This window comes from Parus major, chromosome 2, assembly GCF_001522545.3.
Source record: "Parus major isolate Abel chromosome 2, Parus_major1.1, whole genome shotgun sequence".
In the NCBI taxonomy this organism is placed as follows: Eukaryota; Metazoa; Chordata; class Aves; order Passeriformes; family Paridae; genus Parus; species Parus major.
Window position 1 is genome coordinate 127,089,337 of NC_031769.1, and position 20,413 is coordinate 127,109,749.

At 38.0% G+C, this 20,413-nt stretch overlaps 1 protein-coding gene across 4 annotated transcripts in view; it reads right to left on the reverse strand.

Annotated features, from left to right (window-relative positions):
- Positions 1-5,953: 5,953 nt before the first annotated feature.
- Positions 5,954-20,413, reverse strand: part of TRIQK (triple QxxK/R motif containing) — a 60,673-nt gene continuing 46,213 nt past the window's right edge. For 2 of the 4 annotated variants that reach the window (XM_033512340.1, XM_033512339.1), the window contains exon 5: positions 5,954-11,199. In XM_033512340.1, coding sequence (XP_033368231.1) covers positions 11,086-11,199 — 114 coding nt within the window. In that variant the 3' untranslated portion in view covers positions 5,954-11,085. Of the gene's footprint in view, positions 11,200-11,688; positions 11,774-20,413 lie in introns of all 4 variants that reach the window. The other 2 variants (XR_001519699.2, XM_015619393.3) reach the window with 2 other exon arrangements.

The window sequence follows — 20,413 nt, forward strand, 5'->3', positions numbered from 1 at the left end:
TATAGTGAGTGCAAAATATCTTATTTAATGCAGCCCAAGAAAACACACATGGATGTGGGAGAAATAAAGTGACATGGTCTCCTAGAGCTCTGCTAAAATCTCAGTAGCGATTAGATAGAGTGGTGTGAAAAACACTGGAAAAAAACAAATCACAAGTCATAAACAGAAAGGTCATAATTATGTCAGAGAAAATTTACAACTTTTATATCACTAGAGATAGGACAAGAGGTTATGGCATTAAATTGGAAATGGATGGGTTTTGATATTAGGAAAAAATTCTTTACTGTGAGAGTGGCACTGTGAGACATTTGAACAGACTTGCCAGAGATGTTGTGGATGTCCCATCCCTGGAGATGATCCAGGCCAGGTTGGATGGGGCTCTGAGCAACCTGGTCTAGTGGAAAGTGTCTCTGCCTATGCCAGGGGGATGTGAACTAAAAGATCTTTAACGTCCCTTGCAGCCCAAATCATCCTACGCTCCTATGCATGTGCCCACAGAGACTTGCTCAGCACAGTATCATGCATAATCATGTCTATTCGTTCCCTCATACAGGCAACAAACATGGGCTAGCCTGGGAGCAGCTGGAGACAGCCCTTCAGAGACCACACAACCAAGCACACCCACAAGTAAATTTAATATTACCATGGCATGAAGTGGGTCGGTGCATTACCAGATAGGCTGTTGCAGAAGTCACTGGTTCCTCTGTGGACTGGGAGCAGACATCCTGGCAGGTGGTGGCCCATTTGGTGGCATATTCACACATCTGCAACTCCAGACTGCCTTCTGCTCTACCAGTTGCACAGTGTACATTCAGGATCAGTTGAGAATCAGCCCTTAACCAAACCAATCTCTAAATTCCCTTCATTTCTGACCAGAGCTGGATTTAGACACCAGCCTCCTGATAATTCAGCAAATCTAGGCTGTGTTTCCCCTGTGGCTTCTGCTCATCCTGTCATGGGCAGGATGCTTGCTCAGTTTCACTGTAGGGACCAGGCCTGTCAATACTAAAATTGCCTGGAAGGCTGATGCAGCAGCAGGGAACACATCAGCTGCACTGGCCCGGCAGGGACTCTGGGCTCCCAGAGCAGGCAATACCACTGGGAGAAGTGTGTCACGATGGTGTAACCATGAACACACTTCTCAAAATAAGCTGCTCTGCTAGACACACTGCACCCATCTCTGTGCCACCCACAGTGAATCAAGTGTGGGTTGTCCCAATCTGAGTGGGTTTTTTTTTTCCCCTTTAATGCATCTGCCATATATCCAAAAAACAAGTCATTAGGAACATAGCAGTATTAGTCAAGTCAGCTTTGTTTTTCAGAGGGATGAAAAGCAGTGATACAGTTCACAAGTAGGAAGCGTCAGTGGGTATTACACAGTATTACGCAATTCTCCAAGCCCTTTTCTTCCATGTGAGCAAATTCTCATTTTTGCAGAGACCTCCTGCATAATTGCTGCTGGAGGTCACACAAGGTTTGCTTTTCCCAAGCTCCCAGGCAGAATGAACTGGCCAAAGGCTTGGGATTCAGATGGAGAGGAAGTGCTGCCCCTCCAGGCCACAGCACTGCTGTGGATTTGAGGCTCTGGAAGAAGAGCCTGCTCTGCTTGCTGGTTGCTTTCCTCATTTCAGTACCATCTATTCAGCCTTCCAAATCACTGATTATTCCTCCACTGGGACATAGATGGCCCAAAGCTTTTTCCACTGTGCTTTCCAAAGAGGAACAACAGTGCCTTTCCCAAAATACTTTATTCCAGTTCCACCTCTGAGGACAGCTGTGATATCTGCTTCCCAATAATTAAGAATAGTATAAAGTAGAGGTATATACAGACTATCCTCTTTTTCCTCCTCATTAGCCCACCAACTTCATCTCTCAGTCCATGCTGAGGTCAAGGAACACCTTGTGAGAGGACCAGTATAATACAGAATCTCTCAGTGTCTCTGTATTCTTCAAGGCTTCTGAGACACATGAGAATTTTACAGAGCACAAATATGTTGCTGGTGGATCTGTTTTTGATATTTGGCTGCGAGGGATGTAATAGTGGGATATCTATATAAGCTGTAATTTAATGAACTGTGAATTTTATTTCTGCAGGTCTCTAAACTGGGGCAGTTAGGTAGCCTAGTGTTTTGTCATCCTGTTTTATTTAATTAAACTATTCCTGTTGGCTGGGTGGAAAGATGAGTTATGCCATGACTACCACATGATGGTAGATGAAAGGAGATGTCAGTAGTGTACATGACTCCTTCCTCAGACTCCATCAGAGCTAGGGCCTCTGTAATTCCTCTGGAAGAGAATTAGCATACTTCTTATTGAAATGTTTTTGGGGCTTGGGATTTTTTGTAGTGTGTGGGGTTTTTCCTCATATCCAGCTGCATCAATTTCCTGATTACAAGAATTAAATTGTTTAGTTATCTGTAATGTGCACAGACTTTTGTGAAGCTTTACAAAGGAACCTTTGCTATTAAGCAAATAAAGGTTTATTGTAGCACCTGCAGTTCCTATAATCCTGAATTGTTAATGAACTGAACAACTTTTCCTCCTTCTTAGCATGAGAAACACTTCTCATGATCTTACTCATGAAAAGACTGCATTGAGGTCCTCATAAGTTTTCTTGGGTTTCTGCCATTGGAGGAGGGAGTCCATAAGCAGCAGCATCTGGCAGAACATCTGCATCAAGTCCCTGCTGACATCCAGAGATCTGTCTGCCCAGGCTCACTACTCCCTCCATAGAGAACTTGACAGATCGTGTACCCCACTGCCAGACAACCTCAGCAAATACTTCTCTCTCCAAGGGAGGCTGTGTCAGTTTTTCAGCATGTTTATCCTGTGTTACCTCATTGCTCACCTGATGGAAGACTACTCAGACTTTTCAAACTGCTTAGGCTCTCTGGAAGGAACCTGATAAAGAACCTTGATCTGACCAAGCCTGGAAAGCCTGATCTAGGTGCAAAGATCAAATCTAGCCTTCTCCAGACCAATAACCAGGAAGTCTTAATTATTTACAAATGACAGGAAAACTAAGTAACTAAAATAAACGTTAATGAGTGGATGTGACAGATCTGTTCCTCAAGGCTTTGGAAGGAAGAAGCAAGGAATTGCTGGAAGTCCCCAGGCCAGTTCTGTAGCTGTTTAGTTGAAATCCAGTTATATATTATTTCTGGTATTCTACATCACTTTGAGTTTTACATTATTGTAAATACCCAGTGGTACATCCTTTCAAAGCAATTGAGTACCTCAGTGTTTAACAGATACATTAATTTTCTTGTTTAAGTTCTGGGAAATACGAGATAATTTTCCATTCTGAGTTGACAATGATCCTTAAACTAGCGGTGGAATAAGGGGAATAATAGCTCTGTGGAAATTATTCTAGAGATCTGTACTGCAAGGAATGGTGGATCAATGGAATATTCCTTTCTGAAATTGTATTATCTTTTAAACTGAACATGTTTGATGCCTATGCACAGCTCCTGTACTGCAGGAATGATTCTTATTTCAAAATGCCCTTGCTCACAGGTAACATTTTTTTCTTTTTTTTCTATCTGTAAAGACATATAAAACAGAATCTATCTTTTTTCTGTAGATAGGAATTAATTTAGTAAGAGACATCTCTTCTGTGTATAGGAGCCTAATATAGTGTAGAAGAAACACTTGCTACTGTGGGTTTGAGGGTGCTACATTGACAAGCAAAGTGGGCTGTCTCAGATGTGCTGCCTCCCCATCACTCCATGACACTGACATAAGCCCAGTCACAGCCGTGTCTACTTGGGAGGTTGAATAATGTATGGGAACAGTCTCTTGAGCATTTATTTTAGTCCTTTCATTTGTCCTTCAGGCATTTCCCATACCATCCCAATAGCAACTTGAAAATTTCCTAAGACATAAGGTAAAACCCACTGACAAGGAACAATTTCAACACCATTGCTCTTGTTGGAGTCATACATCTGATACTTCTGTGGAGAATTTACCAAATTTCATCATCGCAGTCTCCAGAAAAAGTCATACATATTACAAGTAATTCTTATTTTGATGTAACCCTTAACCAATGGGATGTAATTATCATTCTGTAACATTTCAGATAAGAAGCTATATTTGACCAAACTGTATCACTGAAAAATAAAGGGCACTCTTCTATTAATTAAAGGCAGCTGATGATCAGTTTATGAGAAAATAAAAAATTCAGATGTATTCTCATGAATAACAGTCATGTTTATAACTTATTTTAATGTGAACTCAGAAGCCTCCATGGATAAGTGCAAGGACTATGTAAAGTGTCAAATATAATTCACAAGAACAGGCTGCTTTTCTAAATAAACATCTATACAGTGTACTGGGAGAATGCCCCCACATATACTGCCTAACTTTAAATTAATTTGTGGCTTTGGTAATGATCTAAAAAATCCAGTCTACTCTCTTTTCTGTTTAGTGCATCCTGTTATTACTGGAGCAGTACAGTGGAATAAAGGCAGAGTACTGCCTGAGAAGAGCAGTTCAAGACTATGATTAATGAACAGATAAATATAAACATGGTCACCTGCAGTCATGAGCTCTTTAGGGCAGAAAAAAGCCATGGTACTGTTGTTAAAACAGCACTGCCTTAAGCAGACAAGCACAGTACTTTAGCTCATCTTAAGCTGAAGGAAGTCATCAAAAGGGAAGTAGGGAAAAAACTGAGTTTTACCACACTTGTGGCTCTGAAGATTCCTCAGGCAGGAAAGGCAAAAAGCTGCCCTGAATTCAGCATTTGCTGTCTTCACCAAAACAGAAAAGTTTTACTACATTACACAGTAATAGTGACTTGAAGCCTCTTCAGCTTCAGCCAGGTGAGAGCAGGGGACACGGCAGGTCACTCCCCAGCCCCTCCTCGCAAAAGGATAAGGCAGCCTCATACTACCAAAGAGCAGTAGGTATAAGTCTGGCATTCTTTGACTGGACAGGAGCCCCCCACAGCCAGCAAAACAACTATGCAGAATAGTTTCAAAAGGACAACAAAAGACAATCTGGCACCTTCCCAAGAACCTAATAAATAAAAGTGAAAAGGCTGAATGTTTCAGCTTCTATTTGCTTGTGGTAACAAATCAGGCACCAGTAATGGTAGGAGATTCACCCTGTAGGTTAAGCTCTGCTCTATTCTTTTTGTTGCCTGTCCAAAGCAATCCAGGACTACTCTAAACACCAGCAGCTCCCCACTGAGCAGGAGAGATGCTTTAGAAGTGCAGAGTCAGCAAAAGGGCTCCCCTGCCATTTCCCTCCACACCCCTCCTCTCTGCTAATAGTCTCACAGGAGAAGGTGCCTCTAGAGAAATGTGGACATTGCCAATATCAAAACACTTACATTTAACTCTGTAACAGACACACAAAGCTACTCTAGCTTGGCATAATGTGACCTTTTTACACATGAAGGCAGCAGCAACTACTCTGACTCATGCTTTATGTAAATCCCCAAACCCTGTTTCTTTCTTACTTAAATAAATGGTCCATTGGTCCAAGAAGAAGCTGCTTTGCTCCAGACACCTTTATCTTCTTGGGGCTCTTTTATCGTCCTATGAAAAAGAAGTTGTGGTAGCACTTCTTGAGCAACATGGTGAGTTGTGAGGTGGTTGGCTCCCGGAAGAACTGGCCATTTTGCTTTGATTTTCTTCCAGTTTTGCTTCTGGAGGAAGTGCGATAGACACACATCTGTCACCAAACTCCATATTCACCTCCTGTGGCTGCACTATTTTAAATTTCTACGATATCTCTGTGAAATGGCAAAAAGAGTACTAAAGAACTCTATGTTGCTTTGTTTTTCCACAATTCATCAAGACAAAGCTCTTTGCAGCTCATATTTGTAACTGACGTGGACATACACCTTTTAGGAAGAGTTTGGGCAAGGCATGAACTGTGGTCCAGGGTGGACTGCTTTTCAATGCTTCATATTGCTATGGAAAATAACACAACAGAATCAAGCCTATTGATTGACTAGTCAGGTATTTATTTGCTTTTAACATGCAAAACCAGTACAACAATCATGGAATCTAGAAAAAATGTAGCACTGAAGAAAGTATTCATGCAGAATGAGTATTGTACTTGAACTATCCTCCACAATCATCAGTTAGTCTGTCCCAATATTTATAGTTCATCATTACAACTGCCAAAACTGGCAACCACCAGGACTGTTGTCTCAATTAAGGACAGTAAACAGATTGTCCCATTTTTTTAATGAAAAAATCTAAAATGTAATACTTCACAGTTTAACATGTTTATTCATTTAAACGAGCTAAAAAATAGTGGTGTGACATCTGCTTGAGAGACACTGGTACCTAACATTTTGGCTGTCTCCCCTCTAATTTGATTGTGATTAAGGGGGGATAAAAGGATGAGTAGAGGATTCTGTCAATTAAATGAATTGATGAACTTCAAAAAAATATTTTTTCACTCTCAGAAAAGTGTAGAAAGAAATAAATCTACAAAAATGCATTACAGCAAACTAAGAAGATGATGGGGAAAAGTACTGCAAAATATCTCTGCCGGCTCTTTCAGGGAAAAATACTGTAAGCATAAGAGCACAGATAATCTTTGCCAATTTATTCATCTCATGGCTTCACTTCCCAAAGTGCAGGCATAATCCACTGTAAAATCTTTTAGGATGCAGTTCCAACATCACATTTCTGCTGTCTTATTGATGTGCCATATTGTTATTTTCTTAGTCATAAGCACCACTAATTACTATGCTACTGTAAGTAGAACTTGAAATGCGATCAAGATCTGTAGCATCTTTTTTATTTGCACTCTAACTTGCCTACTCTGCTTTTCAAGTACAGTTCTCTACAGAGAATCATCCTGAATGCATTTGACCTTAACCAACTGGCTCAGTTGTGCCTTACAGGGACAATCCCTTATCAGTCATCCCTCTACTGGGAGCTCCTATCAGCTTTTTTCTTCTGAAAATGGCAGCATTCAAAAGTTGGCCCTAAGTCAGCAGATGAGCCTCCTCCATAGGAGCAACTTTCATGGAAGAGGCATGAACAGTTCTGTAGGGCTTTCACTGTGCTTTCCTTTAGTAGAGTTGTTCAAAACCTACGTTTTCAAACAAAACTTTTAGGTCAGCTGCTCTAGAGGACACCTAAGTAAACAGATAAGTTTGCTCATGTTGTAGTTACCTGCAACGCACAATCTCCCAGTCTACAAGTTCTGCTAGAGCTGGTTTGATGCATAGAAGGAGCTGATTCTGAATCACATGATGTCTATATGACATGCAACAGTGAACTACAGCACTTTTCAAGAAAAGTTTAAATGTATCTCTAAAGTCTATTAGGGAAATGCTTAACATGCCTCCTAAGCTCCTAGTAAAATATGTTTATGGAGTCTAGGTAGTAGAGCTAGAGCCTTTCCTTGGCAAGGTTCACTAGAAGCACTAGTTAAAATACTAGATTGAGGCTTCTGTCCTGAGATGGTCTACATACTGGCTCTGCTTTTGAATAGTCAAAGAGAAAAGGAACACCACCTACAAGATTTACTGGGCAAAATCACTGCTGGAAGACTGTTACACCTTCCTAGCCAGAGATTCTTCCAGACAGGACATCTGCTCCTACCCACAGCACATGGAGTCGGTATAGGCATCTCCTCCATAACCCCTGCTAGAAAGAAATTCAGTTTACTCCAGGAGTAGAGGGCAACTACCAGTGTCTACCTTTTCCTTCAGGTGAATATCTTTGAAAAAACTCATTAAGCCAGGTTGCTGTGTAAATTATTTGATCAGCAAGCCTTCTCTGAAACAAGCATATAAAATTACAATTAGTAATTTTATAATAAAAAAAGTGTTGTAAGACTGAAGTGATAGAACTGCATGGATCAACTCCAGAAAGAGATCTGATCTATTAGTATTGGGTAGGATGCCAAAGGAAGATCTCTTCATTGTCTTTTAAGTATTCATAGGCCACATTTAGTTTTAATATGAGTTTAGTGGTTAGTGCTGCCTAAAGTAATCCAGATATTCTAAAACTGACAACAGTGCTTAGTTTTGAACATTGTGCTGTTCAGATTGCGTTAATGTACTTTCAAATGTACACATAATTCAATGTGTTCAACATTAATAAGAGAATCAAAATAGAATAAAAATCATTTATTAAAATAGAGACTGAGCAACTCATACAAAGATTAGTGGTCCAAAATCCAAAAGGCATATTTCAATCTCAGATATAATTAAGAGCAAAATAAGTCACATGTCCCATTAGGAATTATTGTACTGATAAGAGAAGACGTGCATTTGCTGCAATACTTACTATGTATTTTGTACATAGACAATGAACAGAAGTCTACCTGGTCTAAGAAAAAATCAATTTTCCTGTCACATGAGAATATCCTTCTAGTACCAGAAGGGAGCCTACAAACAGATGGATTTCTTACAAGACGATGTAGTGACAATGTAAGAGTTAGCTGATTTATACTAAAAGGGAGTAACTTGAGCTTAGACATTAGGAAAGCATTCTTTATTCTGAGGGTGGTAATGCACTGGAACAAGTTGCCCAAGGAAGCTGTGGATGCCCCATCCCTGGAGGTGTTTGAGACCAGGACGGGGCTTTGAGTAATGTGCCCCAGTAGAAGGTGCCTCCGCCCATGGCAGAGATTTTGGAACTAGATGATCTTTTCTGTCCCTTCTAACCCAAACCATTCAATGATTTCATGATTCTATGATCTTTCATGCAAACGGAAAGACCTAATCCAAACAACAGACAAACTGCAAACTGTGGGCAGTATGGACTCATAAGTCACACACTGGGGAAGCTGACAGAATCACATACATACGCACTTTAGATTTGGTCTGATTCATAGTTATGGGAAATGGAATATTCCTGTTTTAGGAACTTCATGTTCATAAATTTGACATTCAGTAAGAATTGCTTGCTTTTTAATGTGACCAATTGAGAGAGCAGGTTACGAGATGACCTGCATGAAGGGAGTAACTACACATCTTTCTCAGACCATACATGACCTGGAGAGCTGTATGCTGACATTAAGGAAGGAATCCTTCCAGCATGTTATAGAAAATGAAAACTGCTAATGTAAAGTAACAGGACAGGTCTGCAGCTTCTGTGCCATGTGGTTGGCTGCTGGTGAAGTGAAAGGCATGTCACATCCAAGGAGACAGCTTGTGATATGCTTTTCCCTCCACTGGAAATTGGGCCATGTTTCAGATAATGCTTCACCATATATTCAACAAGTTGCGAGGTGTTTGGTCATGTGTGTGACTAGTATATGTGACTTATAGTGGACTATAAGTCATAAGCATGCATAAATGTTAAGATTTTGTGTCTGTAACAGTCATAATTAGAAAATGAGATATATTTGCATATCTACATTTCTCTTTCATATGTTTTTTGGAAGACTTGTACCCTGAATTTCTAGATGAGCTGTTTTGCATGACAAAGTAAATGAAAACTAAGACACATATGAAGTGTATCCTTAGAGACTCATAATGTATATGGTCATAGTTACTGTATGTTTTAAAAATTAACTGTATTGATCCAAGTTTCTTAAGTGGTGATAATGGGACTGTGTCAATTTAAAAGAAATCTATTTCCCATTATAATATTTGCTGTGATTTGTATCCCTTTGTCTTCAAAATCACTATACAAAATCTTAGTCAGGCATCTCAGGAACAAGACAGTAAATACCTCAGTTGCAATTAAATCTAACATTCAGCTCTGAAATTCATGTCAAAGAAAAAACCAAACTAGCTCACTAACTGCAGAATTATGAAAACTTTCCTTAAAGTCAGTCTACCTAAATTTCCTTGCCACATTCAGCACCGATGGCTCTACATGTTCTTGATATTAAACTGAATCGTAACTGAATCTCAGAGAAAGACTGATCACATTTTTAAGAGGACCAAAACTGAGTCTTTACATTCACAAGCTCAGTTATATGCCAAAAAAAAAGCAGAACAGGATAAAGCCAGAATTTTAAAGCTCTCTGCAGCTTCTCTGACACACCAAATTCTTCAAGTAGCTTTTGGCTACCAAAAGGAACAAAAATGCTATCTAAAGTGCCTAATTTGAAAGGTACTTTGCAAGAACTGAAGGATGCAATGGAGCCAAGATTTACAAGTTATTAGTATGCCATAAAAAAATTTGTTTTCATATTACTTACAGCCTCTTACATTAGTCTGATGATTAAATGATTGTACAGCTGAAAAGTAATGTTTTTATACAACATGCCCCTAACAGGTAGAGCAAGTTGATACCAAAACCATCAGGAAGAGCATAATTAAAATACAATTTTGACTTTATTTGAATAGTAGACCAATACACTAATTAAAACTAACATCGACTAAACTTTCTATTTACACTAGTTCAGACAGCACAGGAGGCAAAGAACTGTGTTTCAGAAGCATATGTGAATGTTCGAGCTTCTGTCATCCAGGTGCCATTTCTAACAGAACACATGTGTGCTGAACAGTTGGCAAAAGAATGAAAAAGATTACTGTAGATATACGGGCACACAGAATCTGGAATGACAGAAAATTAAGACCATATAGAAGGTGACAGACTGTTTGTAAGAAGATATTTTTTTCCTACCATGTCTTCCATCTTCATGCATGTGCACACATGAATGAGAAAGATTAAAAGGGACAGAAAGGATGAGGGGGTTTTAATATATTTTAAACACAAATGAAGAAAAGACTTTGGTATTTCTGCTTTCTTTTCAGAAAGGAACAGAAAACTAATCTGGTTATTAGGAAGCTCTGATTCCTAAATTTGGTCAAAGCAGACACTTCTGTGAAGTCAGCATCAATACTCATGATAATAGTAGCACCTGTATTTTACAATCAAAATTCTCTGCCTGAGAAAAAAAATAATGTAAACAACAAACTTCATGTATTGTATTGTTGCTCCTGGCTTTGGTGTCAAACAAATACACTTGGCCAGGCATAAGTGTTCTTATTTTGGAGATGTGGAATATGACTGATGTATTGCAAAACTTCTTTAAGAGTCTAGACTTAAAGAAATGGCATCATTTACTGTCTTACAGTGAAGAGTCTGTGTGTTCCTATGTAGTCTTGTTGAAGCTGAAGAAATCTTGATGATAGATTCATTGCATCTACTAGTTTTCATCTGGATCCAGATCAAGGTCAACTTCATTGGAAACATTAAGATAAAAAAAAGCATAGAAAGCCAACAAAAATACCAGTATAGCTGCAAGGACAAGGGCAACTTCCTGTAGAAATAAAAGAAAACAAAACCAAAAACCTGTTAGAAATAATACCACATTTTCAGATTAATCAGGAATAAATATCATTTCCCTTCTACAGTGCATATTAAAATAACATCACACATCTATAATTGCATAAGGCATTGATGCTTTAATGATTTCTCTATTGTGGTTACCATTTCAAATGCTGTAGAATCCATTCACTTAATAAAGATTTTGGTGAGTCTGATATACCATCAGAAAGAAGATATTTAGCTTTAAAATCTTTAGTCTTACCTAGAAACAGGAGCTTTATGTCTTTTTATTATCTTATTCCCTCTTTTTTAAAGGAAAAGACAGAATTCACAAACCACAGTTTTGAACACAAATTTAAGTTATGAATTTACACTGTGAATTTTGATGTTTTCTAGCAATATGTTACTGCTTTTTGCCAACAAATTTGTAATTTTTTAATGAAGCAAACACAGTATGGTGGAAGTCAATGAAAATTGCTACCTCTACCTCCCAACCTCCTGGCATGCAGTACAATATGGAACTACCAACTCCTTCAGAATTGGATGAAACTTTTCTTTCTTCTGCTCTGCAATAAGGCAAAAAGCACAACAATTTGCACTTGCACTTGATTCTCTTCCCATAAAATATTGCAACTTGATGCATCTTCCTTAATTAACATAAAAGAGACTTCCAAAGTATACATGATTTATAGCAGCTTTCAGAAGCAGAAAAATGTTTTTATACTACACATTATACTCATTATGTGACTGCCTATCATCTTAAGGCTGGACTCTGTAAAAATATAATTACAGTACAATCATCCTCTTTGTATTTCTTTTGTTTCCTATATTTCTTTCATTTTTATTTCTTTCAAAGACACTGTATTTCACATTTTTAAGTTTTTATTTTTCTGTAAGGCACAGCACACTTCCTATAGTGCTGAGTCTCATTTTGCTAGGTAATGAAAGATGAATGATAAATCTGAGAAAAAAATCCTTATGTCCCTTCAGCTCACAGAAAGTATGACTCTATAGCTAACAACATCTACTGCTTGACTCTTGATCATCATGATGAATTTTTAAAATTATGCACTTGAGATGCTCCAAAGGTTAGTTTGTACCTCCAAACCCCACTCTCCTTCTAAGGAAAGAAGCAAAACTTCCCCTCCAATTCTCAGCTTCATATTAAGTTATAAACAATTACATCAGAACAATCCCCATGTACATTTAAAATGAGGAAATAAAAAAGTGATTTAAAACATCTGATCTGAATTTGTACAGAGGATGTCACATCAAACCTACTCTGTCAGTGGGACTGAAAGGAGGTGCCTACATTGAATCAAGACAACAAGACAAACTTTACTGTCCGAGGACAGAATCTGTCCATCTTTGGTGTAAGATTCATTGTGTCCTCTAAAAGCAGACAAGTGAATTCTTTACCAAAATGACCACTTCTTCTTTTAGACTAGAAGGGAATGAAGATGGTACCTCTTGTGCATCGTGGGATTAATCCTACCCAGCATCTCTAGGTTGGTGACCAGCATTGTGTTCACCGACATGAAGGAGTTAAAACTGTGCATTTCATTTTTTAAAGTCTAGACCATAATCTGGCATTCTTCTATAGAACAGCATTTAATTTGCATTTACATGAATGCATTATATAGTTTATCAGAATGTTGGATCAATAATTCAACATATGCCATCTAATAAATTCTGAAATACTACTGCCTAGTTGGCATATGTTCTATAGGAACATATTCTTTATTCTATAGAAACCTTTGCTTTATATTTTATATGGATGATTGAGATGTACTTTAAATTTGTTTTACCACATTAAAATTGCTCCTGCAAATTTGCTGAGGCTGTTGGCTACAGATTTCAACTACATTTTCTTCTTAGAATTGTACCAACCTCCTTAGAATTGAACTTCATCCTCCTGATTTGATGATTTGATTTTTAAAAAAACTACATCTAATTCATTCATATATTAAAGGAAAGTGATTTTTGCTTTGTTGCAGTTGCAACACGTCAGTATCTCACAAAAGGGCATGGCAGCATCAGACAGGTTTCATTTATTTCCTTGTATCCACAGCTGTGCTCCCAGACCCATCTGGCCACACAGCTACTAATCTTAAGAGGATGTAATAAACAAGTGACATACAACTGCAGGCTCCATCTGCTCAGGAGTGGACAACAAAACCATACAATGAAGGCACCGTTCACACTTGACACAGAGAGCAAATTCATTCCAGTATTAAAAAGTTTTTCCCTTGTTTGGATGCCACACTTCCCACGCTTTCTGCTTTACAATAGGTTTACCTTTCCCCTCCCTTCTCCCCAGTCTCCCTTAAGAAATGCTGTGGGTAGCAGTAGCAACTTTTCAGGAACCTTTGCATTAAAGATTTGTTTCAAAGGAAGTGGAAAGGAAAATCTTGAGTTTCATTCTCAGGCTGCCCAGTAACTGCTTGACAGAAGCAGTTCTTTAATTCCTCTGCCGAAGTTTCACAATGAGTAGCACTGTGATAACAATATTATTTTCCTTGCACAGCCATTAGGAACTGGGTGGATGATCAGTATTTATTATCCCTGGGAATGGAAAAGCTTTACTAAAACTCCAGGTCTGAGAATAATGCAAGAACCTTAATTTTGAGTTACTGAAAAAGGCAGAGTAACAAAAATTTAAAATAAATGGCCTTTCACATCTGGCTCTCTGCTAGGGATATGTAGCCTTCTAAGAATTGCATCCAGTTTATGAACTTTTATAAATTTTGCAAGGCAAATAGCAACAGAGATGCTACATCACCGTACTGTATTTGCAACAACAGATATATATTGTCATTTTAATTTGTTTTATACTTTTCAGGCTTTGCTATCTGTATTTTAAGTCATGCATAGAAATGAAATGTTAAAATACTCCCCGCTTGGCATATACAGCTCCCTTTCTCTTGCACTTTATGGATCATCCCCATCATCCTCTGCAAAATCCATTTACTCAAAGAATTTCACCATGAATAATTAAAGAATAGGGAAAAAGTCCTATAGAAATACACTTAAAATGATCAGAGGGTTTTTTCTCCTTTTTTTTTCCTTTTATATCACGGTTCAGAACACTAGGAAACAACATTCCTGCTCTCAAATCCCAAAGTACCGTCACAGAAGCCTTTAAAAAGGAATAGAATTTTCTATTTTATTCTTTTACATGCAGAATAATATATGTAGAACCCTACTGATTTCAGTTTGGTTAAGTTTTCCAGAAACTTTTCATAAAGGAAACACATATCATTACAGCATAATGAAAATTTAATTCTCCTATCATTTTTGTCAGTTTTATGTCTCTCATGCCAAAAGACTTGGATTATGTACTCAAATTCACCCTGATAGAGCAAGTGGCAGAGCTGGGATCTAAACAAGATTAACCAGGAGAGGGGGTGAGGAAAAAATGTTAGCTATGATAACACAAATCTGGACACTGTGTATGACAGCATCATATCCTAAACATATGGAGAAATATCATACTTCCAGGAAATGTCAGGGGGGTTTTACATGGTTTTTAATTTTTCTTCAAATAGAATCACACTGTTTTTACCTGAAATCTGCTTAAAACTAAATGAAAGAGTACAACAAATTGCTCTCTTCGAAATGCTAACCTCTCCCTAGCTCTTTCTGAAAAGAGACAAAAAGAAAATCATGCTGACCAAGGATACCTGTGAAAATAAATATATAGGAATTGACAATCTTTTTACCTCATGTAGTTTTTAGCTGAAGACATTAAGTTATAGTCGCTGTGACCATGAGTCAAGCATGAGTCAGTTTCAACAAAATCATATTTATAAATGAATGTTTACTTCCTTAATGCAGGAAATTCTATTGCTAAAAGAAGGCAACAAAAGTAATTTATGAACTTTCATCTACACTTTTTAGGTTCTTATTTTTTACTGTGAAAATTTCAGGTGGAAAAAAAGATCATTGTTGTCTCAAATAATGAGAACAAGGTACTATTAGAGAGTCATCAAAAACACCTGGCAATATGCTCACAAAGCAACAGGATTCATTTTACAACAACTAAATGCAAAATAATATATACAGATATCAAAGATGCAGACAGTCCTTATAAAGTGGAGTCTTTGGATTTCATGGGTAACTACTCCCTCAGTGTGATTTCTGGATGTACAAAGGTGGAGGGATTTCCAGCAGGGAGATGACCGGTATTTATTTTATCATAGAGAAGAATGAGAGGCAGTTTGGTTACAGCATATAATTATATACACCTGTATTTAAGTAAAGCATTTCACAGTGTGGGGTCCTTTTATCCTGTTTACAAGAAACTTTAAAGGCCCAGCTGCAGTTAGATAAGTTCAGCCTTAAACTAAGATGCCATTTACTAGGAGCAAGAATGATTGAACATTCTTCAGGAAAATATGGACTTTTATACCTGTGAGTTTTTTATCATGTGATCTCTCTGAAAAAAGTATTTTATTTAGCAATTGGAAAGAATACTGCAGCTTGGGCTTGTGTCAAAAGAAGGACCTGGCTGCCAGGAGTCAGCAAACTCAGCTCTCCTAGCTGCTCCTCTCCTTCAGAGACCTAAGAAAACTCAGATTACTTCCACGGTCAGTACTGCATTCTGAGCCCCCAAAGTATCAGGTTATTAAAAGTAATAGCACCCTATGTTTAACTGCTCAGACTTTTTTTATATAGCATCAAAAGTTTTCTTTTGCTGTTGACATTTTCGTCCAATTACATCGGTTTCATTTCTAGGATTTGATGTTTTGCTGTTGCTGATTATTCTTTGAAGTGGTACAGACTGGTCCTAAGTAGAGACATAAGAAATCTTGAGAAAGATGATCTGCTCCAAGGTAATCCTGGCACATTAAGCTGCTCTGCATTTTGTAAGACACGTAAGTTTTGGCTGTAACAAAGTGCTTGGACTTTGTAGAAAGTATTTGGATGAAGTTTTATGATCTATAACATATAAACTTACAGATCAAATGATCCAATAGTCTTTTGTGGCCTTAATTTCTACAAAGCTATGAAACTGTATCTTATCAAATGTAGTTCACTAACTTAGCAGAATACAAACAGCATGAAATCAGAGAATATCCTTTGCTAAAATACACTAGGAATGTGTTGTTATCTATTCCTATCTAACTTGTTCCAGATGAGATAAAGTCTCCATAGTGAGGTATCTTACTACACAACAGATGAAGCAGATATGCAAATGATTGACAGACAGTAAGCTCTCATTTTGTTTAGGAAATATTTTTTCCTTATCTGAATTGATGTACTGTGTCGCTAATAATTCTCTGTGGAGTGATTTTGTGCAGTCAATTATGTCTTTACAAGTACTTTGCAAATACTACTGCTAAGATTTGTACCTAACTTTCAAGAAGAGAGAAAACTTCATCAGTTGTCCTATGGCCCACTGATTTGCTCTTGCAGCCTGTGAAAAATCTCTCCCCAAGACCTCCCATAACTTTTGGTCTCTGCATACCAAACTCCAGCTATCTGGGGGCCAAGCTTCCACACTTCTCAAACCATTTTCTGCTTGTTGCCCTCCTGCTGGCATGTTTTCCTCATCCACTGAGAGCAGAGCTAGCGCCAGTGGTGGAAAATCCTTCCTGCTCTACTTGGTAAGGATGGGCAGCTGGGCTTCCAGCAGCACAAGCCCCATGTGAAGGGACACAGAGAAAGTTCAGAGGCTCCCTTTTTGGTACTGCTACAAAGAATTTTGTTTTATCCAAACACCAGGAGACATACAGCATGCTGCTTTCACTTGGAGTTGTTTCTTTAGACAGGGGTCCTGCTTTTCCAAGAGACACAATGTATTTTGGCACTGTCTACATTAGTGTCACATATGCAAACAGAGCCAGTGCAATAGCTCTGCTACAATATTTAATCTTTAAACATGTTTAAAGAGCAAATATGACACACCAAGTACTAGGATGGTCACCCTGCTTGAACTAACTTTGTAGAGTTATTAGCGCTCAGCTGCTTCTCTGACATTATCAACACAGATAAAAATCCCTCATTGGGGAAATTAAAAAGTAGTAAATGCCAGTGACTGAAAGAAACTTTGTTACTTTAAACCTTGCATTAAAATGACAAGGCAATCAAAGTTTGACAAGACAAGCTAATTAGTATGCCAGCGATGAAATGTGAAGAATCTCCAGGGGATTGGCTCTGAAAAGTTTTATGTCATTTATAGGGCCTTTTTTAAGCTAATGTTGTCAGCTCTCATGGTGAAATACACAACAGTTGAATTTCATTATCATCATAGAAATTAAGGACTAAAATCCCTTCACTAATTTCTAGTCCTCTTTTTTTCTGCCCTAAATACTACACTAAGTCTTAGTTTACAGCCAGGCATGTAAGTTCTTCAGGACACTAATGCAAAATAACCCTAGAGTTACCAATAACATAAAAAAGCCTATTGTTTCAAATGGCTGTATGGTACTTATTGTGTTTGCTTATTATTTCACAAAACTACAAATGTATGACCCTTTACCAGAGAGTTTGGACTTTTACATTTATCCTTCCTGTACAATATTTTTATTAGCTTCAACTTAGTTTTTTATTTATTTATTTAAAAGCTTAATTTATTTTGAAATGTTGCATACTGCATCATGTACTGAATAGATACATATATAAACAAATAAAACACATTCCAAATACGTGTATGTGTCTGATTTCTTCTCAAAGATTTAAAGGAACTTCGGACATCTCTATTTAAATTGCCTGCTTATTACATTTCATAGTAGTTATATCACTTTTTGTTTTTTTCTCTCAACACAGATTGAAGTTAATCTACTGCTACAGAATAGAATTAGGCCTACATAATAAAAAACTAAAATCCCAGCGTTTGGAAGGTGAATCATGTTGCTTATTACCATTACTCATACCAGGGAAAAGAAGGAGCTCTTAAGAGACATTAGGGAGTAGAGATGTGCTTCAGCTTGCAGTGGGCAGGCAAATTCCCTCCTGACCTACCTCACCTCTCTAGGTGCTCTCAAACAACAGATATGAGGCCCTGGAATATGAGGACCAGGGAGATGAGAATGTGGATGAGGATCCATCCAGGTTGGAGGGGTTGCCTAGGGCAGGGCAACCCACCCCCTACATCAAAGCCTCAATTAATATAAAACAAAGGGTAGTAGTCATTGGTGACTCTCTTTTGAGAGGAATGGAGGACCCAGTGTTCCAACTGTATCCAGCCCATAGGGAGGTGTGTGAGCATTTGGGAAATCACCAAGAAACTTCCCAGCTTGGCATGGCCCACTGACTATTGCCCACTGGTTTTCCAGGTGGGAACATACGAAGTCCCAACAAGATTAAGGACGATCAAGCAGGACCTCAGGGCCTTGGGACAAATGGTCAAGGATCTGAAGAACAAATTGTGTTCTCTTCTGTCCTGCCAGTTGCTGTCATACCAAACATAAATTGTTAAGAATTATTTCAAAAATTATCCAGAAAACAACAGAGAAGTATTTAGGATAGGTGTGGAAGATGGATGTAAACAGATGGCACTTGTACAGCTGAAAGATCTTAGCACTGGACTGAGCAAAGCAAGATGTGCTTGAGAGAGGGGTATAGGTTATGGGGCTTCACAACTAAGCAGCCTCTCCAGGGGTAAGGAAGGAGATTTCCCTGCAGACACTCCAGAAGCATCTACTGCCCATGGTGAAGTTCTGCTGCTGGAGGGATTGAGCAGGGTGAAGAGCTGTCACCGCAAGGTGTGAAGAGGTGTACCTTTACCTCAAGACATTAAATTCACCTCACTTCCATGCCAAGCACTGCAGGGTCTGTCAGCAAAGTGCAGAGTTTACTCTACAGAAATTGTCCATGCTCTGGTAGAAGTATTGTAACATTTAGAAAGCCTGAGGTTGTTGGCATTAAGCAGACTCAATGAAAAGGATACAATCAGAAGCCCTGCCTTCCTTCCCCTACAAGCAAATCCCAGAAGGGAAAGGTACCCAACTTACCATCCTTTTTGCTTCAGCTCTGTCAGCTTTTCTCAGCTGATTTTCTCAGCTCCAAATTCAGCAATTTGGAAGCAAAATAAATTGCTGTGATCTAATTGGGGATGATTCAGGGGTTTTTTTAAGGTCCAGAAACACAAAAAATACTCAAGTTGGAAAAAAATATTTTAATTTTTTTTTTCTTTTTTTTTAAGGCAGAAGCAGAATTGTAAACCTGAGACATCACACAGTGCAACTAGCAGAACCCCAGAAACACCCCCACTCAGGACCTGGAGAGCACATGTGCACCTTGATGGCAGAAGTCCTTTATTCACCAATATTCAATTCTTCATTACATGTATGATTACACATATGCCTTCCCATTCGTCAACATTTTTAGGAAAGAATTACTTAAGAAAATAAGAAAATTAAATAGGTTTTGAAGGACCAAATCTCAAACTCTTCTCACTAGTGAAAGACATGCAAAAAATGTGTGTATTTTTAAAAGAATTAGGCTGTACACTAAGTCTCCAAGTAGAACACCACTTTTAAAAGGTCACATCATTGAAAGAAAAATTAAAAGAAGAAGGGAAATTTAATAAGAAAGGAAGGAAAAAGAACACAAAAGGTTAATAATTTATCCTTTAAACAAAAAAGGCAATCTACTTTTTCTCATTAAAACCTGACACACAGCACTAACTGAGGAGATTATGTTGTGAAAACATACTGCATCGCATGGTAATGCTTGATCGAGATCAGCAATCAGGAGCAAAAAGAAAGCACTGTTTCGTGATTATAATAGCAAATTCTGGAAGACAACCAAATACATCATCTGGCAGCTGAACAGCTGTTACAGCTTGGTAGTAATACCTTTGCATTTGCTATAAGCTATAACTTGAAAAAATTGATTTCTCATCTGCCAGAAACAAGGAAATATTCTCCTTTTAACATTTCTGAAGTTTCTTTTACTAGAATACCCAGATAATGGATCCACTTTTTTATTTTCCTCAGGTTTTACTCTTGCTGTATCAGTTAGATTAACAAAGTAAGTTTGAGAAAAAAATAGTGTTGACAACATAAATAATGTGTGTTCAGATAGATCCTGTTTTGATGACACTGGGTAGTAGATAACACAAAATATCTCTAATTGTCCTCCTTGCTAATATTCACAGCTCTGATCAAAAGTAATTGTTATACTTCATATCTGCCTGAAAAGGGAACATTTTCAAAATAAATTTTAGTACCTTTCCATATGTTTTTCTGTTAGTTAAG